Here is a 26,932-nt window from a genome sequence, read left to right as displayed (position 1 = left end):
TATGAGAGCAGATCCACGAGGAGGAGGGCTGGTTGCTAGGTTGCATATTCCAGCAGTTACAAAGCTCTTTGATACCGTTTTCGCTCTGCTCTCTCATAGACATGCACCCACTCAAGTGGCTCAGGCCAGGCAGCTGCGCACAGACACACACACACACACACACACACACACACAGACATAGACCAGCAGGTAGGCCTGTCTTTCTTCAGATTAGGGCAATAACAGGAACATATCAAGGCAGCCTCTCTGCCGGGCAGCTCCAGGAGTGTCTAAGCCCACTAACAAGGTGAGCAGACAGTGTGAGCTGTTGTGGCGTGTGTCTGTGTTCCTTCAGGAGGAACAGACAACAACGGGACTGGCACCGCTAATAAGGTGTCAGTGCTGCCCCGCCCCTCGCTGAGAGAACCATCGTGCAGCTCTCACCGAGGGCTGCTGCTCAGTACCTGCGCACACACACACACACACACACACACACACACACACACACACGTAAGTACACACACACACACACACACGCACACACACACACCTCATGAACCTAAAGTGAATCACACATCCCATCCTAATGCTGCAAATTATTTTATTTGAATTGGGAATGGAAGGCAGCACGAAATGTTCTCCACGCTCAGGTGGTGTAGCATGGAAACATGACAGCTGTCGACCATCTCCACCCCAACAGACGCAGAGAACAAGCTGCGAAGACTGTGAAAGGAGATTTTGAAAGTCTATCTCAATAAAATACTCGTATGCTATACCTATGTACGTTGAAGGGGTTATCTGTCATTTTTTCTCCTGTCCATCCTGTGAAGTGATACACTCAAAGCACAAAGGGACCAAATCCACACTTCCGCTAAAGTTCAGCTGAAGCTGAAATGAGGATTAAGATTCCAGGGTCCTCATTACAGAAACTTCCACAGTCTGAAATCTTCTCTCAGTTCAGGGTGACATTTAGAATTAAAAAAAAAACTTGATCATAAAAAGAAAAACATGGCATATAAGTGATGTAGTAAGATGAATTAAAAAAGATCCTCACCACCCTTTACGCACAGTGTTAAGAGTGACATCTTTGAGCATAAGAAGCAGAATGTCGAAGGCTACAGGAAACAAATTATTCAGTGAATACAGCTTCAATGTGTATTTCTGTAAGCTGTTAACAATGTAACATAAAACACAGAAGACATTGAGGCTTCTGTGTCAGACAAGATGTTAGAGAAGGTAAAGATGAGGTTGCTCTCTTTTCATTAGCCTCCACTGCTGTGCTGCTGTGCTGAGGCGTATTCTGCAGCCTTCATTCTAATAAGAGAGAGCGAGGAGGGAGGGGTTGTGTAACTCTGTTACATAACACAATGTGCACGGACAGAGACACAGCAGAGCGACGGGGAGCGAGCAGGAAGCAGAAGATAGAGGGTTTAAAAAGGGTGCTGGTGTTAATGAGGGCACTCTGAAGAGATGTGTGCCCCGATGGAAAGTCACACCTCATTACAGCTCTGTTTCTAATAATGCCGCTGATGAGGAGAAGTTGTTTGGGACGCAGAGAGCGGACCCCTGGCATGTCTTAGATTAAAACTCAACCATCAAGTGGCATTCGAGTGGGTTTGCCGGGAAATTAAAGTCGATAAAATTTTATTACTTTCACCCTCGGCCCACCTAACGATGGAGATGAACTGTCAGATGTTTGTCGGACATTTGCAAAGAGGACACATCACAGTTAGGATTTAACCTTCATACTGATAATGCTGTTTTTTTGCTGTATCACCAACAAAACAAAAAAAATATGTATTTCTTTAACAACTTTTACAGATGTTTGTTTCTTTATTGCAACCTCATTTTGACTTTAATAAATACAAGTACTTTGAAGTTTAGTGTCTTCTTTGCTTTGGTCCACAGTTCAGTGGTGTGTTCAAAGCGTTTTTAGAGGAAAGAAGCTTTGCCTGCTGATTCTGCATTCAATATTTTGTTATTTGAGAATTCTCTCAGTGAAGCTCATCGAGCCAGGGCACATATTCTTACTCATACAGAAGAGAGAGCTCCACCATATCTGAGAAAGAGAGTTTATTTTTGTCTTAAATCTGATGGAATACACAATAACACGCACTAAGTAGAAAAATTACAGCTCATTTGACACCCACAATTTAGATTCAGAGCACAGATCGGTCAACAGGAAGCAGTTTGAAACAAACATTACATGTAGTTGGCTTTGACACAGAACGTCTCCTCTGTCTTCTCCTGTAGGTTGTTGACGTAGACCAGAATCTCCACTGAGCCGGGACTTTGGCTGGGGGCGAACCGCAGTCCGATGGTGTAACTCTCTCCCCCGCCGATCTGAACATAAACAGTAGAAACACTTCAATAATGACAAACAGATAATGAAGCTATTATTTGCATGGAATCATTAATCTGCAGCAAGAATGATTTAGATTGTTGGGCCACTATTGTTCTGATACATATTCGGTTTTAATGATAACTGTGTCCCGAGTGTTGAACAGCTGAAGACTTTCAGTTTAAGATTTCTTTCTCAACATTTTGTTTAATTTGATTACTTACTTACTTGTTTTTATTGAATATTTTTCCATAACAGACAAAAATAAATGATATTAGAATAATGAAGGAAAGAATAAAGGAAAATAAATCATTTGTACAATAAATAACAGTCAGTCATACACCCATGTTATCTCGTTTCACCTTTTACTGTCAGCAAGTCTGATATTCAAAGGTAGGAGCGTTTTTCACACGTTGTGGGAAAAAGTAGCATCACCAAAGGTTTTTGTGGTGGCAATGGCACAATTAAGAGCAGTTGTGGAGGATCTTAGAGTTCATAGAGGATCATCAAACCATAAATGAGTAAATGTAAATAAAAGGGGGCAAGGCCTTTTGGTATTGATGTCTAAATGAAGCTGCATGAGCCCACTAGATAGAGCTCTCTGTTCAACATAGGGTTGAAAACACAATGGATTACCATTCATTGAGCCCATTTTTTTAAAACCAAGAGCTCAATCAAGTGGGCTCAACAAATACAACTAATGGTTCATGAAGCTTCATTTGGACATCACTACCTTTTAGTGACTTGAAAACTAAAAGACAGACCTTGAAACTGATTCTGTAAGATACAGGGAGCCAGTGGAGGTTGTGTGAAACAGGACTTATATGAGCCTTCATCTTCCTAGCCCAGTTGAGGTATCATCTTTGCATCTTGTGCAAATGATGAAAGGGAGTTTTGGTCAATGAATTAAAATGAGACACAGAGGGTTCTTACTTGGTCGTGATTTCAAGGCCAGAAGCACATGACCCCTCCGTAAAGAAGGATGGCAGTCTTACTCTTCATTTACGTCCACTCGTTCATGGCTAACACAGTCAGTTACATTGGACAGACTATTTTACATACAACAACATAAAGCTGTGTGTCATCAACATACTGTAGCTGTGGAAATTCGCACCATACTGCAGATTGTGGATCCCAGTGATGAAATGTCAAAGTAAGTAGTAAGAAGAGAAAGAAAAAAGTTCAACAATATTTGCCCATACATTGATTTAACAGACTGTATTCCAAGAGAACCCTTCAAAATTATATGGTAATGATGTAAGAAAACACACATCCTTCCGCTTTTATCTATGGTCGGCCATGTCTTTTTTTCACTCAAAATGTACATACCATTGTTTGCCTCTCAAACTGTATTATCATTATTATCAACTCTATCATTGACTTTTTCACTTTCTCTAAAGCAACAGTCCAATAGATTTGGTGCAATTACTTGAAATCAAAGACATTTAAAAACCTTTTCAAAAATCTACCAACTTTATGTTGGGCAGCCTGACAACACTGCACTTGGGAATAACTCTGAATGGCTTTGTAACAATATTAACACACTGCAAAAGCTTATCCACACAGTGTGACTGTGTATTTTTACTGTGCCTAATTAAATGAAGGTAAAACATATAGTTAATTATTCCAACCTCTCCACATAAATTCCTCTTTTAATGAAGAAAGCAGTTTGATTATTCTCGTCTCTAGATAAAGGCACACACTGTTTCATGTCAGGGATCAAAATGTGCAAAAGGCCTTTATTTGGTCATTTTTGGTTTTCTCAGTATTTGAATCAGAACAGAATATCTTCTAGTATTTTCTGTAATAGCCAGCAACAGATATATGGGTCAATCTGGAGGATTTATGCTGTAATCTTCCCAAAAGCAGAGTAGCAGTATTGATCTGTCCTGTACTTTCCCTCCTGACAGCTGGTTCCATCATGGTGAGGTAGACATTTGCTTAATGCTGCAGGCGTTGTAAATTCTTTATAAGACAAGATGGAAAAACAATGGGCTGTATTTTACTTTTCCACCTTCTTCCGTTCCATCTAATTGATGCAGTGTGTTCTGGACAGCAGAGAGACTCTTAAATAGTTGATGTGGAAACAGATCCCCATCGTGTCTCATTCTTGTTTTAATTTATCAAAATGCTGGTTCACCATTTGTTTTGTTATTTCATCACAACTCAGCAAATGAAAGGTAAAGATGGCAATGAATCCAGTACTTCATGTCTGCGTGTGAGTGAATGAGCTATTAGAGACAGTGAGATAGACAACATAACAATGAAACAACAGCAGTAATGACTGTTATATTCCTTATGTTCCCGTCGAGAGGAAAAGAAGGAAATCATTCACTTCTCTCACAGCTGAGGGCAGTCAACACAAGAGGACACAAACCATCACCATGTCAATATGAAACATTCCTTCATCCTGTTACACTGATGCTTTTTGGGGGGTCTTTTTACACAATCAGTTCCCAGTGTCAGTCTGCAAAAGTGCTGCAGCCTCAATGTGATGCTGTCAGTGATTTATCCAATTCTTGATTTCAGCTGAGAGACCACCAAAAAATAGTAAAATGTCTATGCTTAACTATACTAATACAGATTATACAGACATACTAAAATGTCTGGATGACGCGGTAGTGTTTTGGCTCCATCAGAGCCAGACCTACAGTACAAGCATGTCACACAGAAAGGCATTTCAAGTCCAACAGGGATTGTGTGTTGGGCTCTGAGCACTGCCAAAACGCAGGTAACCTACACTACAATACTGTATCTGAACACCTCCTGTAGACACAAGCCATTTTCACATATGAACCCCTTATAATGTTAGGGGTAACAGATTCTCACTTAGTGGAAAAACTGGAGAGATTGTGCAGGAGAAGAGGACATCAATCGGATTACAACGCAGATACATAGCTTGTTCGTATTTTGATCATAAAAAACCGAGTCTCTCTCATTCGTGTTGCCATATGCCATATACTCCAGATAATATCTGGTTAATTTTGGGTTTGCAGTGCATGTGTGAAAGGGGCTACAGACAGAGACACTGCTTACACTGAACAGGCTGTGAATCTCTAAGGAAGCTGTTCTTCAGTAGCTACAGATCAAGTCAGGTTCAGAGTTCTATTGCCGATTGTTTTACCAGCATATTGAAAAAAAGGTTTGTGGCTCATTTAGGATCAATGCAAAAACAGAAACTTTGTGCTGTCCTTATTTTAATTAGTTCACTACAGGTTGTCCTATCTTTATTTTGTATCTTTCTCTTTTATTCAAACAAAGTGAGATGATGTAATTCATTTTCAAAAGCTATTGTGAAAGCGTAAGCTTTTACTGTGTAACAGACAATAGACTGTGAAGAGATGAGGGAAGAAAGTATTTAACAGAAAAAAATAATCCAAATCACAAATAGAAGAAGATGAAGGCTTATCTGTCAATAAGCGCAGTTTGTTGAAAATATTGTGTGAAATACCAGTATTACTGTAGATATGGCCCCCAGACTTAATATCACAAACTGATTTGAATTGGAACTACATTTTTTTTTTTTATCTATCTATCTATATATATATATATATATATATATATATACAAAAGTGTTTACACATGTTTGTTTTTTTATCATTGGTGTCTCAAAGACCACTGCAGACAGTTCTCTCTCCTTTTTCCTCAGAGATAACCTTACCACTACACACAGGACCCCATGTAATTGTTTCCTTACAAACTGTGCGATGGAGCTGATAACACATTTTCCGTCTGTTCATTTTCATATGAGCAAATGTTCTTTGTGACCGCTGACTTACTGATCTAGCTTAATAGGTCCTCTTCCTTTGTGCTGTGAAGAGAGCCTTCATTTTCACAGGAAATCATACTCGGCAACAGAATTGCATAATGAAAGCAAGTTTATATGGAACACATAAACTTGCTTTAATTTTAATTTAATTTGATTATCAGTGACATCAACATTCATCTCATAATGATGTGTTGAAACTGAAAAGTTTTATTGTATAATGCCGCTTTAATTTAAAGTTAATTGCTAACATCGCCTCTGAGGTTTTTACACACCCACCACGTCAGTGAAAAATACTTTATCACTTTACCACTGCTTTGAGCTGTAGAGATGAATGATAGATGACTAGATCAGAATATTAAGAAAAGTTTCTATATTGAGTCTTAAAAAAAACGATCTGGCTGTGTGGCGAATATGTTCTTTGCTATATTGATTGTTTTATTCTATTCAGGATTTATCCAAAAATGATTCCGGCAGCAGCACTTTCCATTAGAGCTATTACAGCTTATTTACAGGGCTGTAACAATACAATGTCCCATTAATGCCACCAAAACACCTGGCCTAGGCTTTTAATTTAAGTATTGATTTAAGTCCTAATAAGAGTCAGAAAGCTGTACGACATCCTGTCTACTCTCACCTGGAATTGATCCTCTTTGAACTGCAGCAGGTCTGGATGGTCACAGCGGAGCAGACAGGTGCGGCTGCTGGTGTACGGGTTGGTGTAGGTGATCTTCCTGGAGCTGCCACGCCCACCACCCACTGGGACACACACTTCAAATGCCTGCACACACACAACGTAAATTATTAGCCCATATCTGTTAATCCGGTTGTATGTTCAGTACTTTAACAATACATGCGATGTCACTAAAAACCCTACTATTTACAACACTTCCACTAATAGATGTCTGGACAAGCAGTGCGCCTGTGCAAGTTTCTCAGATGAGTCGTTGAAGTGCTGTAAATAGTTTTAGTTTGAGGAGTGGTGAGCATCTCACTGGATAAAGAGATAAATAAGAGGATGTGTTGATAGCTGTTGTTAAACAACGCCCCTTATTTCTTCAAAGCATCAAGAGTTATTTTTTTCAAATTTAGCTGATTAGCAAGTTAGCAAACAAGCTAGCTCAGTTACTAATTGACGGTTCGCAAATAAGCTAGTTTGGCAGGCTGTTGTAGCTGACCAGTGGGAAAATGTTAGCATCTTACTAGTATGTTAATGGTAACCTGGCCAGCCACAGTACCTCGCCAACTTGTTAGTAGAAAAACAACAATATACAACTATACATATATTATCTGCCAATAAAGTATTAGATATACATTTCTCAATATCTATGGAAACAATCACTGCTCAACATTGATGTATTTAATGAGGATAACTATAACCTATAAATTTGGTGAGTAGGTGAATTTAGTGTTTGTCAGACCAGCTAGCGAACACAGTCCGCCGCTACTTCTACTTCATAGAAATAAAGACTAGAAGTGCCTTTCTGCCTCTCAGTATGCGTCCATACAGCCGCCATCTTGTGTCGGGGTTCCAAGGAAGTTCAACCACGCTTCTTTGATTGTCAGCGTAGAAGTGCCTTTCTGTTTCGTCATCATGTTTAGATACAGCAAGTGTATATATTGTAAATATTACAATCAAATGTGTATATTGTAAATATTGCAATCAAGTGTATATATTGTAAATAGTTATTCATTATCAATAGTTAGTTTACCAAACTTATACAATGCTTGTGTAAATACCTGCCCTCTTTGTTCTTTTTCCAAATAAGCAGGTAAATGGCTATTCATCTATCATATTAAATGCAAAAATACATATTAAAAAAAATATTTGCTTGTGAAATGTATTGTGTACATTGTCTATAGTTCTCTACAAATCATACAAATGCCGTCAGTATAGAGCTGTTTAGCCTATGTTATCCAACCCTAAGCTGGATGTTGGTGGGTAACAGGTCACATTAATGTTCACTGACGTATTTTCCAGGCTAGGGGCAGACTGGCACAGACTGACTCCTAGAAAATGTATGGAAAGGTTGTTTAGTAACATTTTTTAGGCTTGACCAAACTGGTCTATGATTTTGGGAGTTTGTGTGAATGTGAAGTTGTCAATGGGCATTACGTTTTGAATATAAACATAGTCTATATTAAAACAAACAACAACAACAACAAAAAAATGCTTCTCTATCATTTTATCCTCCCCCTGTTTAAATACAGTATTTTCCGCACTATAAGGTGCACCACATTATAAGGCGCACCTTCAATGAATGGCTTATTTTGAAACTTTTTTCATACATAAGGCGCACCGCACTATAAGGCGCATAGAATAGATGCTACAGTCAAGGCTGGGGTTACGTTAAGGGCTTTGCGCAGTTGTATATCTCAACATGCACCGCACGTTACTTCTTCTACGGGGGAAAATAGTCGGCGGCTGCTTACCGTAGTTGCGAGACCTGTTGTGGCTCAATATTGGTCCACATATAAGACACACTGGATTATAAGGCACACCGTCAGCTTTTGAGAAATTTGAAGGTTTTTAGGTGCGCCTTATAGTGCAGAAAATACGGTACATGTCTGACACTTGTAACGAACCCAGACAAAAGAAATCGTCTCTCAAATGTGTAGATGTATGATGATTTAATTCTGTGTAACATCTATTGACGATCGTTCATTTAAAAGCAGCGCTACCCCGTACCAAGATGGTGGCTCTGTTGACGCATTCGTTTCCATAGGGATGTATTCAAGGACACTTCTAGTCTTTATTTGTATGCTTCTACTTAACCAGTGTTGCATGAAAGCATTGTTAAAAGCTAACTAACAAGCAAGCTTGCTAATTCTACTATGCCTTCATGCAACACTATCAGTCCTGGGCAGTCGGTGCTCTGAGCACACACAAAAAACACATTGTTTACTACCAAGAAGATTTGTAACTAATAGGCTATAGACAAAGTTATCTTCACTTCCACCTCTTCAACTGGCTTTTAGTTTAGATAACAGTGACTCGACTGTCCTACTGTTATCACAGATGTGTTAACTAACCACAGACACTTGCCTTGTCCATGGAGTCACAGCAGAACTAATAAAGGGTAAACACTGAAGAGATAGACAGAATATAGCTCAAAATACATAATAAGCGTTGCATAAATGAACATCGTTCTGTTATCTTGGCCAACCAATAAAGTGTTAAATGATAATCTGTGACTTTGACACTGCAGAACTTAAACCCTGTGCTCTCCAAGCACTTGTTTCGAGTGCCGCCAACAGTTGCGATGACCACACGGTTTGATCTGTGAGAAGAACTCACACTGAAGATGGAGACATAATAAAAACATAGATTTTACCATTAAGGCTTAAATCTTACCTTGGACAGGACAGGCCGGTGGATATTGAGACAGAGCAGCCAGGCAGTGACGAGCCGCCGGTTCTCCACATCCACCGCATTCACATACAAGAAGCGGCTTCCTGCTCGCCATGGCTGCACCTTCAGCTGGAGCTCCTGCACCGCTGCAGCAGGCAAAAGGAACACACCCTCTGGGTCCACCTACAGAGAAGTAAGACTGATTTAGTTTGGCAGTATGATGTGGAGATGGTTGGGTGGGTTGTGAGAAGGAGAAAGTGATGATTAATGAAGAGAAATAGAGACATCAACCAAGTGACAGAAAGAAGATAATATAGTATAGAACATAAGAGACCATTTATAAGCAAAAATAGTACAGAACTAAAGGGAAAAGCTGGTTAACAGCGTCAGAGGAAAATAAAGGAGTTGTTCAGATTAAAGGGGAGAGAAGGGGCGAATGAGATTTGGTGAAAAAGGTAAAGAAAGGTGGCAGACAATGAAATAAGAGAAAGTAGAGGCAGAGAAGTGACAGAAGGATGTGAGAATGAGATTTACTCTTCGGCTCCTTTTCAATCTGTTGAGAAAAGCAAAGCTATTCTCTGGCGGTGAGCTTTATCGGCTTTTAGAAGAATCTCCACAGTGAGCAAACCTGCCGAGAGTCAGATCAAAGCGGCGCTGATGCATACACTGAAATCTTAAAAAAAAAAAAAACATCTGTCACTCTTTCAGCCAGCACCCTGTTTCTGCAGGGAGTACACATTTGTGTCGGACTGTATGAACCCACAGTGACGGTGACAGTCAATCACTTTTGTTTTTTCTTATATGACAGAGTAATATGCAATGCCCTTTGACTGAGAAGCACCGTCAAACTCTTCAGTTTTAAATAAGAAACCATCCATCTTAAAATGAAAGGCAATCTTATGCTCCTGGTGCATATTTCATATGTTCAGGGAGCATACAACCATCGCTAATTCTTCAGATCAAACTGTGTCCCCACATATGATATGATTGTAGGAAGTAATGGGGGACCATAATAAAATGAAATGAAACAAAAAAGACCCATTATGCTGTCAATCCAAATTTGTACCTTCTTTATAATGACTTGGATCTTAACCCGGGGTTATTTCAAAAGAAGTGTTTCCTGCTGCTAACAGAACAATTTGCATGAAATCACTTTTAGACATGCGGTTTGAAAATTTCCAAGACAGAAAAAATGTGTCAAGAACAAAGCTCTTAACTTCTCATCAGATATGCAAGATTCGAGGTATGATTTGATTCCACCCTTTCTCTTTTCTGTATGCTGCTTTGTGAAAGCCGTGTTTTGTCGCAATTAAAAAATTGGAATTCATAACAAAAGGAACGCAGAAGTGAGGTGCCCTAAAGGCTGGTTTTAGATTAAACATGGGACTAAGTACGAGTGTTACGGATGATGTAGATCAACCCTAAACACTTAAACTACCATGACAGTTGGCTGTCAAATTACAACTCCAAATGTTAAGAGTGTAACTGCCATGCACTGAACTGTCATGAAGAACTCTCCTCTAGATGTCCAAATAAAAGTACATTTTAAATAAAGAAACCTGAGGACATTCAGATACATTGAGATTCAGACACTATCTGATTAGAACCAAAATAATTCTGCCTGAGCCAAACTGTGGTCGTCCTGGGCAGACCTTATTCAGAGAAAACACCAACACTGGCAGCAGCATGATGCTCCAACAATCAAAAAGCAGCGATACACTTCACTGCACACTCTCCATCTGCCTCAGAGCACATGTTCTACTGTAATGGTTCTCAAGCACACAGGATTAGAGCTGGCTGAGGGCCGGCTTGAATCTACTTGGGTATTAGATATATTGATACACAGACTTACAATACGATACAACACAACACAACTAGATCCTCTCTGACCAACACATTCTCACTAGTCAAACACAGCTGCTTGGTCAGGACACTTTGGCCTCATCTTTTCAGGGTGCAGGGTAGTCCCGTCACAAAACAACTTAGGTTTAGAACAAGATTGAGGTTTTGGTTAAAATGACTGCAGTTGTTACGTAACTTAGAAATCGTGTTCTCTGACTCCATTACCCCAGGTACCGGGTTGGGTCTCAGGTACTAGAAACTTTGAAGAAATCTGCTCTACACATTGCGAATAGCTTATTTAATATATGTCTCAACAGAGTTAGTGAATGTGAGCTGCCACTCTGCTTTGTACCTGGAGGACCAGGTGACATCACTGGTTAGTTTTTGGTATTAATTGCTTTACACACAGGGACATTTTTTTTCTATTTATTAAATCTTTTTCCTAACTGTTGCTCTGTTATGACTACTTTCACAAAGAACATGAATATTGCATGGCAATAAAGCATTGTCATTTTTTTAGGAACGAGGTCAATTTTCACCAATGATTTTAGATTTTCACCAATGAAGATTTTAAACAACCCGGAGGTTCTGTAATTTACCTTTACTAGATGTTCTTCAGAAAAAGGCAAATAACTGCTGATGCACAGAGCACTACAAACATTGATAGTAAAATAAAGTTACTGTATAATTGCCTGACTTAAAGGAAGTGTGTGTAGTGACTCTTGAAGACTCGTACCTCGATCTCCTGGGGGTGTGATGAGAAACATTTGACCTTACGAACAGTCTGTTTCCCCCTCAGCACCAGTGATTGACAGCTCCGCTGGCCAGTCACACAGCTGACATCCACCCTCTCCAGGAAATGGACGTAAATCTGCCAAATCTGCAAAGGCACTGCCATCCACTTCTCACTACAGGGAGACACACCACACATAAGGAATAATTAAGCTGAGGCCTCCCTGGAGATCCAGCAGGATCAGCATGAGGTCAGAGAAGAGGAGGGCTGATACAGCTATGCATCATCATCCTCATCCTCATCCTCATCCTCATCATCATCCTCATCATCATCATCATCATCATCATCCTCATCATCATCATTATCCTCTCACTACTGAGAAGAAGGGGATTCAGCTGAATAAGAGCTGTGAGTGGGAGGCTTTGTGACAACAGCACTCAGGAGCCTTTGGGGATATTTGGAATAGAACTGAGAAGTGATGTGGGCTTCTGAAGGCAGACAACGTATCACTAGTGTTGAACTGAATAATAATAAGTGATATTTTCAGATGATATTCAGCATTTTCACATATTGAATGCCACAAAGGTTCACACTGGATTGCATCAGATTTGCCTGTTATGTAAATTCTTAATAAATTAATTCCTTCAAAACAAGGCTGGATATCTACAAGGACCCTTGTGTGCCACTGTGTGTCAGTGGATTTGGGTAATTTGATTTGATTCAAACTACAAAGTTAGCTAATTAGCTAATGGCATGTCTTGTAGAGGGCCATGTGTCAATAAGCTACTTTAACTTGTCCTCCATTATTTGAATTTGTATTGAGCTCATGTCAAGATGATTTTTGTTTAATCTACTAACCACAAGCTCACTTACACCCAGAGAAACATGGGGCCATGTCGTATTCTTCAGGAGGACTGTATGATCTTAGTGTAGCCATATAATGAAGCTACCATGTGCAGTCTGCTGTGTGGCACTGTGTTTCAAGGGGACAGATTTTGCTCAAGTTCAGGTTCATCCTTCATACAGTACATTTTTTGGGTTGCTCCTACAAAATGTTTACATGTTCTAATGTTCAAAAACACAATCTTTTCCTCATACTGTCTTTCTGAATATACCGTTATTCACTCTCTCAAATTGTCCATTTTAGTGCCTGTCTCTTTAAGCCCATTTTGCTCTGATTGGCTTGTGAGAAAAATAGGATGCACCTTTGCACAGGTAGTTGTCAAGCTGTAGGTGTATATTCTATTAGGCCTGCTTTGTTTGTTTTCTGATTTTCTTAACCAGCCTACAAAAAACTTACAGGGTCGTCGTATTTCGTTTGTGGGTGTGTAGAATAGACTGTACTGTATATAGAGACTGCTGTAGCTTCCAGATCAGTAAAATTAAGCCAATGGTGAAGTCCCTTAAACCTGCATTCTTTCTAATGTCCAGGGGGTGAGTCCACTGGCTCCAAAAAGGAGTCATTTTTATAGAAGTCAATGAAAAAATGACCCCCTTTCGCACATGATTCATTACCTCAGTACATTCTCATTTTCCTAATACAATTATGGTCTTAATTGCTAGTTTTAATTCTTCTTCAGTAGAGCAGGATGCTCATTTTGATTGATGGTCCCATCCATCAGCATAGAGGTTTAGTAATGTGTATCCATGGCTCTGTGTACGATAAAATAGCTGTAAACGTGTTTTTAGGTGCTGTCTGTGTTAAAAGTCTCGGGAATTTAACACTCTGACAGTGTTTTAAATTTCATTAAAGTTAATTAGAACATTTAGAAAAATGTCTTGATCAGCTTTCAGTTGCACCCTGCTAAAAAAGCTAATGTTGGCTAGCGCAGATTTTCAACTGGCTCTGTGTCATTTTTCCATGATACAATACAAAGTGTTACCTGTGTGTTTGTTAGAATTATGTACAACTCTGTGATTCTGTGGTTTCAATCAAAATCTTTCATTAACAAATTAATGGTGCCCAGTGGAGTTTCTGACTACTTGTTGTTCTTGTTTTGTGTAGACTTGCATGAGGATGCACTTGATAGTGTAATCCACACTTCTGCTGACTTATTGGTCGATAGGAGAATTTACTGTATGAGGCAGAGAATGCAAAGAGAGGCACTGAATGTGCTAGTTTATTAGAAAGCTCCACATGGGATCTGATGCAGATTAGTTCTGCCGTTGCCAGTCAAAACTTTATCACATTCAAGCTGAATGATAAATCCCTCCCTCTTAATAAGCACTGGCCCTACCTATTAACAAACCCACACGGATAACAATCTAATCTGTGATGGAGATGTTGAAGACCAGAGGACGGCTTTGTAACTTCAGACCACTAAACCTCCATTTGATTACTTCATTAATACGAGTGTGAACAATTTAATTAGTCCAGAATTGAAAACTTCTTCAGGCTAAGCTCTGTTTGTGTGTGTGTTTGTCTGTGTGTGTGTGTGTGTGTGTGTGTGTGTGTGTGTGTGTGTGTGTGTGTGTGTGTATATATGGTATGCCTGCTCAGTAAATAATACATACCTAAAAACCATCACAAAGAACATTTTGATGTGTGGACTGGGACTTCCCGGCACTTTCAAGTACAGATCTTGAGGCTCCCCTGGCACCTGCACAAAGACATGGAGGAGTGAAGGAAACAAGAGGCAGAAATAAAAGATGCCCCACATTAGCATTTTAAACATGCATGGCATGTAAGGGCAAGCCTTTTGTGTATCATGACAGCTTGTGACAGGTGAGCTGGAATAAAGTGAACAGGAAACGCTGGTGAAGCAATCATTTCAACAAGTAATCCCTGCAATAAATGAATACCAATTATATTAGTGTGGGTTATTGGGTAACAAAATTATGTTGTTCTCTAACCAGCATCCTCGTCTGGCAGATGATGTTCGGGTCACTGCAGCGTACAGAGATGTGAGTCCTGACATCTGAGTCTCCAACTGTTAACACAATAATAAAAACAATTAAATACAGACAATCATGTATATGAATATTAATGGTATCTGTTTTAAACTTTTGCCGACAAATCGATGTGATACATTATACATACATGTATATACATAAATATGCATATAGGCTTTACATCATGCTGTGCTATTTCTTCATATTGAATTTTTTCTTGCTCTTCATTTCCTGCTCTGTTTCCAGATGCCTCCTGGTTCTTATTATCCTTTTCATGGTAGAAATCGTATTATATTGTAAGATTTTTTTTTTTGATATTTTAGTAAAAACACAATAAGACAAAGGTAAAATACATTATTCTTACCCATCCACCCTTTTTGCTGTAAATAACTTTCTGTATTCAGAGTAAGTCAGTGTTCATACTGAAGATGTATTCACTATGCATGAAGCCAATACCAATAACATGCAATAAATCCTAGACAAAACTATCTAATTAATACTGAGGGAGGGAGGGTAGAAGCTGTGGGACAGGCGCAATAGCTGATGGGGATAACAGAACTACCTGTGGTGTCATGCCATGGCGGCAGACGAATGGCTTTTTTGAGAAAGCAGAGCTCAGGATGGTAAAGTCGGAAAGTCTGGTCGACAACGTGAGGTGTTGGCTGCACGTTCACCTGGCAGATGGCCATCGGTTTGCCGTCTTCTGCCTTGAAAACAACCTGAGGAGGGAAGGTGAAGTGTCAGTGTTCAGTTAAATTCAGAAAAGGATGCTTGCATGATGCTGAAATGGTGTCATGCTATATATGTTTTTTTTAATATATATAAATGGTCAGCAACTAACTGACACTCAACAGCAGTTCAATATTAAACTTCTTTTCATTTTTTTTGTTTATTTTGTTATGTTTGACTTACTTGGTGTTTGGAAAGGCGCTATATAAATGATAAATATATAAATATAAATTTCCACTTCAATGCAGGGGGCCATGTGGGTGTGCCATGTGTCTGGACAGTGCTGAGCCAAGATAAAGTAAGCAGAGGCTCTCCTGACCACAGTTCAGATCCCAGAGCTGGAGTGACAACACAAGGTTCTGTCAAAACATTAATTTATAATTGCCAATGCAGTCAATACGTCCCCAAATTAGTGAGACGCTGATTTTTACAAGACTTACATTATCCCAAGACCTCTGTGTTTGGCGATATTAGGACGTGGATATATATTGACATGGCAGATATGCACAGGATTAAGATCCCAGACCACATCAGCAATTATTACAAATGACTAGAAGTCCCCAGGTAATTCTGGTCTCATGCAAATAGGGCTTTAGCTGCTTAGATTAAATATCTTTCGGTTATTCAAACCACTTTATTTGGATGTCAATATAAAGGTGAGCGCACCTGACATGTTCGTAAAAATCACTGCACGGGAAAACTGCGTGCATGTCCAGTACAGAATGTGGAAGTAGAACCAGGATGTCTGTAAACTGTGACAGATAAGTTTACCACTCTCATCTTCTCTTCCAAATAAATCTGGCTGCTCATAATATCATTAGTTCAGCTGTATGCTCAAACAATACTGGCTCAGTGGCATTTGACATTTAGAGAATACCTACATTCTCATATAATACAGAAGTGGAGTTGCCATGTTGTCTTCCTGAAGCAGTTCAGCTCTAAACAACATGGGCAGCTTTTAAAAAGCAGCCTTTGAGAAGTTTTATTCAGCAGAGAGTATGGTGGTGGTGGTGATGATGATGATGATGATGAAGCATGCTGTACACAAGAATATAAAGTTGACTACTGAGCCCCCACAGACCTGCTGAATGTGCTTTGAAGTTCGCTGCATTAAAAAAGCCCCTCAGGGTCTGATCTTTGCATCAACACAAATATGCACTCATTACATATGATAGCTGGTATGGACTCATACTCAACATATGCAAACAAATTCATTAATAACCCTATCGTGTACCATCATACTTCACATCATCAGCTTGGATTATATGAATGATAAAGAAGCTGCACATACAATAGTACTGAGAGTTTTTTGTGGACTAATTTAGGCAACACTTCGGTACAAAGCTATTCCGAGGCATGTTGGGACAGTGGTGTCTGTCATTCGGTAAGTCTGTTTGACATTTGATTCAATTATCTACTATAGAGATTCACTATCCCCACCTCTAATGCCGCTGTCAGGTCAGAATTCCCTGTATACCCAACACTTTAGTCCAAGGCTTTAATACTTTATAAGGGACACAGACACACTAACACTTTTTTTACCACCCCTGTTGCATTCTGTAAAGAAGGCAGGTCTTCGCAGAATGCGTATGGTGAAAAAGTCCATCAAACTACCGTAAATAAGAGGTTGTGCACCTGCTAAAGAAGTCATGTGTCATGCAGATGCAAGACATGTCAACATTTCCAAAACCGATGCTTATTGCTACCCTGCCTCCTACCATTGCCAGTGGTGGAATAAGTGCCCAAGGTTGCTGGCCCCTGCTGTAGAGGAAGCAAACATCATTGTGTTGGATGTTTTCTTTCCTATTGTGAGATTCAGTAAAGAGGCTGTAGCAAACAGTGCTATTCGTAGCACTTAATGTTTCAAATGAAGTCATGAACTCATTGTAAAAATACACAATTTAGGCATATTATGGTTTGTTTGTGTAAGGGAAAATTCATTATCACATTCCTTTGTGACTTGTTTATGAAATAGACTTTTGTGACTTGAACAATTGAATGATAGTTATCAGTTTGAATTGGCCAAATGTCCTTGACAGATTAGAGGTTTCAAACGAAAACTTGAGGGAGGTTTTCTTGAGGCCTGAGAAGGTCTGAGAAACCCTAAGAAACTGATAATAATGTAACTGCTAGCTTATTAACAAACTCCTTATATGGTCAAGGTAGTGATGTAATGAAACTATTATCTCATCTTCATTGTGTGTATCTTTGTATAAAGTTATCTGTGGGACTGCCCTACAGATAGATTTTTTGCAGACTCTGACACTCTGTGTAAACTGAGTTGAGCAGATTCATGCTGATTAAAAATCACCTAATTCCACATATGGGTGTAATGTTCAGGTGATCACATACTAGCTGCTGTAGTGAGTCATTACACCCCAGCAGTCTGTGCCATTATTTTGTATATATTTAACATTCATTTTAACAAATAACTATTGTTCAAGTAAACCTCTGTAGTGATGCAATACAAAAACAGTTCCCAGTAGTTAAGAGGACCTTCATTACTATGGGACTTCAATATAGTGCACTATAATTTTTAGTGTACAAGTTAACTTTCCACATTTTGGTCAATGATTCACAAACTCAGATGTTGATCCCTGCCAAACAGCAGCTGTCCAAAGCATTGATGTGTCAGATTTGTGGGCCATGCTGACCTACAACAGTGGCCCATATCTGGCTCTGCTGATGTGTTCTGACTGACAGCGCTGCCAAAGCTGGCGTCCTGACAGCTCTGCTGTTGGGGCTTGTCAGTTTTAGCGGGACACAGATTTGATCCAGACCTGACCTTTTTGACCTCTTGACGGGATTTTGGTTTGGAGCCGCAGTGCTGACACTGACACACACAAACACACACACACACACACACACACACTTGGCAGACTGGAAAGTTTCATCACCCCGTGCAATGGGAAAGCTTCAGGGTGCTGTACTCTACATGAGCAACAGGATTATAGTGAGGTACTGCATGTTAACGGACAGTGATGTTTACCTGTTTTTAACAGCATAAATGTGGCCATTTAAGATCACGTCGGCAGAGAGAGGGTGAACGGTTTCATGAGGAACGGAAGAGAATCGTTGTGACAGCTGTAGCATACAGGGGCTGCAGAGCATTATAGAGCGCATTGTCTGATCTGAAATACATCCCAACAAGTCTCCACTTTGTTTCTACCTCCTCTAAACTTCTAACATATTATAAACTGTTGAATAAGTCCATAAAATGTGAAAATAACTTCAGAGTAAGGCTACACATGCATGGTTCATTTAAAGTAGATTAGCCAGACGTGTCAAGCTGTCCTCCAATCGGAGAGAGTTTAACCCTGCAGCCAGATAAACAATGTTCAGTAAGATAAAAGTGATTTCAAGCGTATCATTCTGCTTGACAATCTTGTCTGGCTACTGTAACTTTTTAAATAGTCAAACTTCAAAGAGTTCTTTGTGTCTGAGACTGTGTGGGAAAAGAGAGGAGGGAAAAGGCGGTGCTCTGCCACTCCACAGAGACTTGTCTGGGAGTTTGTGTGTACACTAGATGTTGTTTGACTTAGGGATGTGCCACAAAGTTAGCCCTTACTAAAGCTTCACACTACTTCAGTTGGCTTTGTCTTCCTCTACTCCTTTGAATATTCTTATTTAACAGCTCAACATGTTTGAATTGATTGTAATAAAGCTCTAATTATGCAGACACATACTGTTCATCCACACTGCATCTCAAATCCATAGCTTACTGTAAGACCAGCCTGGAGACACACACTACTGGAGGAGATAAAAATGGTCCAATACACAGAAAATATTAAACAAGCATAGCATTCTGTACCTTGATAGTCTTGGCAGCAATAATATTGGACAGATTTTTCTTGGCCACCTGCGACCCTGTGCCTGTCGGTAGGAAGCTTGGTCCCTGTAAGGATTTGATAAGAAACAGAATAATTATAAAAACTGATCACCCATAAAAAAACAGTAATAACGGAACAGAAAATGTGCACATCAAGCGAGATCGCAAGAATAAACTTCAGTCATACAGGAGATAAGAGCACAGCCTACAGTATGTTAACCACATCCAGACTCAAATGAACTATGGGGCCTGAGCTGGCACTCCATGTGTATAACTTGCCCTTGGAAGAGATCACTTCTGTTTAATAATTCTTGAGGTGTAGTGACATTCATATTAATGACTCGACCACTTATTCCCACACTGTTCTCATACCAAACACACATCTCCTACCACTCAAGGCCAATCGGTTTTAACAGGTTTTCTGACAACTGGAATCAATAAGCAGACGTGAAGAACTGCGACATCAGAAGTTGGAATAGTAAATGAAGTAGGGATGGGCGTGAATAATTGATTCCTTGATCGCTCACTCTCATTAAGGCCAGGTAAGGTAAGAGCAGAGGAGTCTAGGAGGTAATTAGTGGGTCCAGCGTGTGTGTGTGTGTGTGCCCTCACTGGGAGTCCGCTGGCAGACGGGCAATGCAACAGTTTTTCAGGAGCATATTTTGAAACTTGTTTCACACATTTAGTGCTTTGAACGGACAGAGCATGTTGATGTGACGCGTAAGTTGGAGGTTCAATTGCTGTTAGGACACAGAAGATGCAGTCAATCAAGAATCAATCCTCCCTCATACAATTGCTTGATCTGGGAAAACGTTGACCGTAACTATTCCTAAGACGGAGCCCCCTTCACTACATGCATCATTCACCTGTTCACTCACACATTAATACACTAATGCCAGAGAGCGTTCTATTGGCATCACCCTGACATCTGCACTGTACCTGAAGAGCCATGGTGTGGTCGCAGAGAAAACTCTGGTACTTCAGGGGAATGTGGATACTCTCCTTGGGCCGGAGGTAAACCCTGGGACCTGGGGCACCTTCCTCAAAGTGAAACATGTTCTCCTCCAGCGGGGTTGGAGTTTTGGTTAGAGCTTTGAAGTAACCCCACTCCTCTGTGTTAGTGATGACACTGGAGAGAAAGATTAAAGGACACGAGTGAAATAAAAGCAGGCTCCTGTATATCTTTTTATATTTACGTACGTATATTTATCAACTATGATCCATCTAGGATCCCTCTAGGATCAGTAAAGACATACTTTATTAATACCTGAGGGGAAATAAAAAAATTTCACTCTGATTCTATACAAGTTACACACAAGGGGAAACAGGACCTATCCAGATGCATTAACTGGAGAGATGTCAGAGCGAGAGGGCTGCCCGTGGAAAGGCAAGCCGATCAATTGGGGCACTAAATGACTCAAGGGCAACTCAGCAGTGCCCATGAGGTGAACGACACCTCTCCAGCTACCACTTCACTGCCATACCTGGTCTGTATGCGGGACCTGAACCAGTGACCATCTGGTTCCTAAGTCAAGCCCCCTGAGGTACTGTTTCCCACACACTGTCATAAATAAATGTCTGAACCCTCACTGCTGAACACTTTACTCAAACAAAGCCAACAATAAAGTGCCAAAAACTGCAGTTCCATGAATGACCACTTGAGGGTGAGTCCATCCCTATAGATTCCCATGGTGAAATGTCCAACTTAACCGGAGAAATAAACATGTTTACAGCCTAGTACAAACAACAGTATTGGTATATATAGCTAATTTCCCTGTTCATTGCATCTGTACAATGGTTGAAATTGTATATAACTTATTTGTTTAAATTAGGGCTTAAAGTAATGCATAATTAAGGGTGTGTCGCTTCATTCAGCCCGCCTCAGCTCTAGCCACACTCCACCTCTTTGCCAGGCGGAGTCAGACTGGGTTCCTAGATTGGTCTGAGAATGGCCTTAAACCTTAGAGACATGATCTTATTTCTCTGAAGGATCCAGCAATGCAACTAAAACAATACAATACCCTTTGGTCCAGACTAACAATATTGATGTCCTATCTTACAAACTTATTCTAGCAGTGTTAAGTTCACTGCGGTGCCAACAATCAAAGTAAACCAATTCCACACTTGAGCAGTCAACACAGGGAACACAATGCTTTCCTTTTAATTACCAGCGGCAGCTTTCATAAAAGTGTAAAGAGGTCAGTGAAAGACCCAACAAATGGATTTACAGGGAGAAAGCAACAGGAACAGATAACAAGTTCCAACAGAGGGAGGTCTGTCTCCACTCTTTCCTCTTCTTTTCAATGCAACAATTTCACGCCCAAATGCATAAAGGGAACTTCAAAGGCTCCAACCCATGGGCATGTAGAGGGATTTCTCTCAATAGGAGAGCGAGACTTTATGAATTTTGCAGGGCTCCACCTCGCTAACATAAGGGCCAGATGCAACAGTTGATTCCATGAAACTTATTTAGAGATTTCCACTTGTGCACTTAAAACATTTAGCCTGTGGCTTATCAAAACAACAAAGAGGATGTGTATGTGTGTGTCTGTGTGTGTGTGTGTGCAGTATGCGTGTTTCACCTGAGCCTCCATTAAAATGAAACAGGGGCTGATGTACAGAAAGAAAATAGCGAAAGGCAGGCGGTAAAAAGGACAAACAAATACAGAGAAGGAAGCCTGTGAATATTCTCATTTGTCCAGGTCATCATTATCCCCAAAGCAATTTCAGTCAAAAGTAACTGGACTTGATTATTTGTCTAGGAATACGTTTCACCTCTCATCCAAGAGGCTTCATCAGTTCATGTATGCATCTGACCAGGCTGGGACTGGTCCAACTAACTGGTGTGGAGATCCAGGTATTTAACCTCTCACAAGGCCGATGATGTCACTGGAACCCTTTGTGCTCCAAGTGTCAATGACCGTCATTGGAGTGACAGTCATATCAATAAAGATCGTTAAATAGATGAATGCAGAGTTTAGAAAGCCACGAGAAGAAGACAGATAATGAGACAAGAAGCAGCAGAAGAGGAGCTGTAGTCTCGTGTCACTCTGCTGGCCAGCTGTCACAGCTCACACTGGGTTCTGTGAGGCCAAATGTAAAGGGTTACCATGCCAAATGGATGGCAACAGGTAGCAAACACAACCTCCACTTCAAGAGGAGCCTCTGGGCTCTAACCCACTGCATACAGTACATCAAAGCTACAGCTAGCCTAGCCTCTCTCAAATTGCTCTCGCTTCAAAGCCTTCAGGTTGAGGGTCAGACTATTAAATTTGGTTTCTGGAGAACAAAGAGCTCACCCAAGGCCCTGCTTGTGTTCTAAAAAAAGATCCTTGTCAAATATTAGTTGAAACATTGACACAGAAAGAAAAAAGAGCTGAGTAGCATCGGTGCACTGACCAAGCTGTGGTGCAGTACAGTAACACAGGTCATCTCAACAACGGATATGCATGTGGCAACAATCCTGGGAATTCTGATCCGAGGATATCTCAGGAATTCTCTTTAAAATCAACTCCCAGGAAACATCACTGTGGCAACCAAATGTTTTTAGTGTGTGTTTGTTGGTGTCCTGCAGCTTTTTTGTTCTGAAACAAACACTAAGGTCCAACCTGGAAATGCATATTAACAGTTATACAACAGTATTGATTTTCACGCAGGTGTTTCTAACAACAACGTGTTCAGTGAGTACAAAATCTGTATAAGACAACCATGCAGGCAGTTCAACAAGTGGATGAATCAGGCATGCAGAGTGCAGAGCAACATTCACCAGGCTGTGTTGTTACAAATGTTACAAGCACAGAAATAAAATGGTTAGAAAGGACATTCCAATTCATTTTAACGTACCAGAATGGTCAGATTGGTGGTCATGTCATGGACTAACTTCTACATAAAATTCCATATAAACCAACTTTCTGCCAGTCGCGGCCAAACTAGCAGTGAGGTAGTAATGCTAGGAAAGCTGCCACTTAAAGCACTTCTTACCTTTCTGGCATTTTACACTTTATTTGTAATCTTAAAATGCTCCAAATAAACAGTAAAATGTTAAAAAATTCCACCAGATGTTGAAACTCATCAATATTCAATTCAAAACAAAAAAATAATTGTATGCAGTTCCACTTTAACAGGCATTCCATGGCACTTTGCCTAGTTGGAGGTCTGAAATTTCGGACTTTGACACTTGAACGCAACATTTCTCTCTCAACGCAAGTGTCCAGGGACGGGGGTGTGTCAGAGGTCAGGCATTGGGAAGAGGGTGGTGCTTTGGAGTGAAGCGTGGAGTACTCTAACTGACACATGCAAGAAAAGTAAGAATTACTTGAATGCTTCATCTACACACTCTTGTCACCAAGTAGAAAAATACATTGCTTTCACCAGATGAGTGACAACTTTGTTTGGCATCTTTTTTATGTGACAGGTGTGGTGTGGGGGCATGGCGGAGTTAGCAAGCTAGCTAACTAGCAAGCCGTCTGCCTGTTGGCTGGCTGGTTGTGCTGTCATGCTGCATTTGTTTCAGAAAATGCGCCGTACAGCTGGCTGGTTCCAACAGTACCTCTTCCTTAATCCCCACTGCTTTGGAGAACACCTCCCAAACTGCGTCGCTCAGCTCTCCTCCCAGTGAGCTGCGATCCACTTTAAAAATCCACTGACATGTTGTCATCATAACAACTAACAATTACCAACAACTATTTTGTTTCATATTACTCAAATGACAATGGGAAACAGCTCAAGTTCTCAGTGAAGTGTCTGAACAGGGCTGGGTGACCTGAACTTGACTCACAGTGAAAGCAACAGCGCTACGATAGAAACACATCCAATGCAGAAGCTTCCTTGCTAATTTACACATTTGTGGCTCTTTGCAGAGGTGGCAGACGGTGTCATGCTGCCTCATCAGGAAATATATAAATAAACTAACAGGGCGCTAAGCCGGAGAGAGGACAGATGTGGGGATTGATGACTCTCAATTAGATTTGGTAGGCCCGGTGGCCGGGCTAATACCATAATGATTCATCCATGGCACACTCCAGCCTTTGTTGATCAACGTGATATATGTTAATCCAAAGCTCAGGCATGAGCCGAATCCATAACAAAAGAGTCAGAGCTGGGGGATTAACAAGGACACTAATTTAAGGAAACAAACACGGCATAGATACCAAGAACGGGGGATCCAGGAAATATCAACCAAAATGGTTCCTCTGTGTGGATTAAAGGGGTTAGTGAGCATCTCTCCAGCTGAATGTAGGCATGCTGCTGAAGGCCTGCAGTATGTGTATGATGTGATCAGTAGAGGAAAAGTAGCAAGCAAATCTGAATTCATTTTATTTATTCATGCAGACACACACACATGCAAAGTGAGTTTGGAAATGTGGTGGCCGTTTGTACTGAAAAAATTCATCCTGTTTAGTCATAAATAAAAACACACACACACACACACACACACATACACACATACACACACACACACACACACACACACACACACACACACACACACCACATATAAACAAGATGCGTATAATAAACAAATTATCACATGGATCACATCAGAACAATGAGAAAGCGGTGAGGCAGACTCCCACAACCGGAATAAAATACAAAAACTTCATCTGGACTTTCTACTGTTGCTGTTTCTCATCTAACCACGAAGAAAGAAATCTATGTGTTCAGCTGAAGCTGTGTGTGTGTCTGTCTGTCTGTTATTTGCATACCTCAAGAACCGTTCTTCTGATCTACTTCACACTTGCTGGGTGTATTGCTGGAGACGCAATGATATGCTCTGGTGCAGTTTGGCCAGGCGGTGGAGGCTATGACAACAAACTTTTTCCAACAACAACATTTTTCTATTTTCCTGGATTCTGTGTGTCCAGATGAATCTATGCCCAAGTTCCGTCTCGATGGATTTTCTGCCATTTTAGTTGTGTCCAAATCTCTTTTTTTCCACTACTCCTACTACAAATTTTGAGCAATCATCACCAAATTTGATATAGAACATCTCTGGACTAAGCCAGAAAAACCTCTTTCAGATTTTTGAATGCCATATGTCCTGAACACTTTATGTTATTGTAACCATATTTGGTGGACATGTGTAGATATGATTTCACCATGACGAATATGGTGTCATTTGGTTGTAACAGCATCATCTAACTATAAAGAAAGGAATCTCTGTCTCTCAGTGTATGTATGCATGTACGACTGTCTTTCACATATTTCATCAAATCGTCTTCACACTTGATTGGTGAGGAACCAGGACCCCAAAAAACATGCTGGGCTGTTGCACTTCTTAAAACAAACCCATCAAACACATTGTCTTAAGCGGCACAAAGCCCCGAATGCAGCGAGGGTATCCTTGCAAAATAGCGTGAGCCACATTTGGTGGCTGTCAGCCACATTTGGTGGCTGTCAGCATCATAACCGAAAGCACTGTGAGCTCCAACTCAAGTTTCATGATTTGGTTTGGTTTGGAGTAGCCACAGGAGAGCTGTGAGCTGGTTAGTAAATATCTACAGAATATGATGCCACTCGCGACTCATACACAGCATTAGAGAGCCATCTTTTCTTCTTCTTGTGTAAACAATGGAGCATCATGCCAAGACTGAAATATTCTGAGGAAGAGTAAAAGGATGAAACATAACTTCAAAGAACAAAGTTCTGGATTGGATTACTGCATTGGTCTCACATTGGGGAGGTTCAAGTGTGAGGATGCAGATAAACATCCATTGACAAAATTTCACAGTGGGGCTTATGAGGGGGGTGATTTTACTAACAAACGGTTTCCTCAGATTTCCTCTTTGTCAGTGGAAAATATAATCAGACAAACCAAACAGTTGGGGTGGAGTCTTACCTGAGCTCAGGGTCTTCACTGTGGATGGTGACCGTCTGAGGAACATTGAAGGGATTTTTTAGGACAAACTCTATGTACTCAGCAGAGCCCAGGCTGGCGTACAGCAGGTGCTGGGTGGTGATGGCCTGACTCAGCATGTTGGCGATTCCCTCGGCCTTGCTGTGCTTTTCACTGGGTTTCATCTGATGCCCCACCCAAGCATTATGCGTCCCATCCTAACACAAAAACAATGGCAAATACTGAAAAACACCAGGCAACACAATTTCATAACATTCTGTAAAATATGCCATATGATTACCCAAACTTTCCATTGTAAACAATGTTTTCGGAGAGACTCCCTGTTTTCATTTTGACCTACTGTACCTGCTGTAGTTTGCACACACAGATTTTATCTTCTGACATATTTATAGCGTGTGGCGTGTTACCACATCTCAGCAATTACTTTGGTTGTATTTTAAGGCTTACAATAACCCATTCTTTTTGACAACGCGTCCACAGCTGCATCCTTATTATATGTTATAATTTGAACACAGAATATTTGATTGTAAAATATAATTTGACTTGTGCTTATATAGCACCTGTCTAGTTTTCTGACCACTCGAGGTACTTTTACACTACTTGTCACATTCAC

General features: G+C 40.5%; 1 protein-coding gene across 1 annotated transcript in view; it reads right to left on the bottom strand.

Moving 5' to 3' along the window:
- Positions 1–2,181: 2,181 nt before the first annotated feature.
- nphp4 (nephronophthisis 4) overlaps positions 2,182–26,932 on the bottom strand; it is a gene marked incomplete at both ends in the record, with an annotated part of 169,585 nt that continues 144,834 nt past the window's right edge. The window contains 10 exons of the mRNA XM_083919301.1: positions 2,182–2,322; positions 6,724–6,867; positions 9,442–9,621; positions 12,017–12,188; positions 14,528–14,613; positions 14,867–14,943; positions 15,468–15,624; positions 19,446–19,529; positions 20,403–20,592; positions 26,302–26,516. Of these exons, the coding sequence (XP_083775427.1) occupies positions 2,182–2,322; positions 6,724–6,867; positions 9,442–9,621; positions 12,017–12,188; positions 14,528–14,613; positions 14,867–14,943; positions 15,468–15,624; positions 19,446–19,529; positions 20,403–20,592; positions 26,302–26,516 (1,446 nt within the window). The remainder of the gene's footprint in view (positions 2,323–6,723; positions 6,868–9,441; positions 9,622–12,016; positions 12,189–14,527; positions 14,614–14,866; positions 14,944–15,467; positions 15,625–19,445; positions 19,530–20,402; positions 20,593–26,301; positions 26,517–26,932) is intronic.

Source organism: Echiichthys vipera (genome assembly GCF_963691815.1).
Source record: "Echiichthys vipera genome assembly, chromosome: 9".
Taxonomy (NCBI): Eukaryota; Metazoa; Chordata; class Actinopteri; order Perciformes; family Trachinidae; genus Echiichthys; species Echiichthys vipera.
This window is presented reverse-complemented; position numbering and strand designations above follow the sequence as displayed.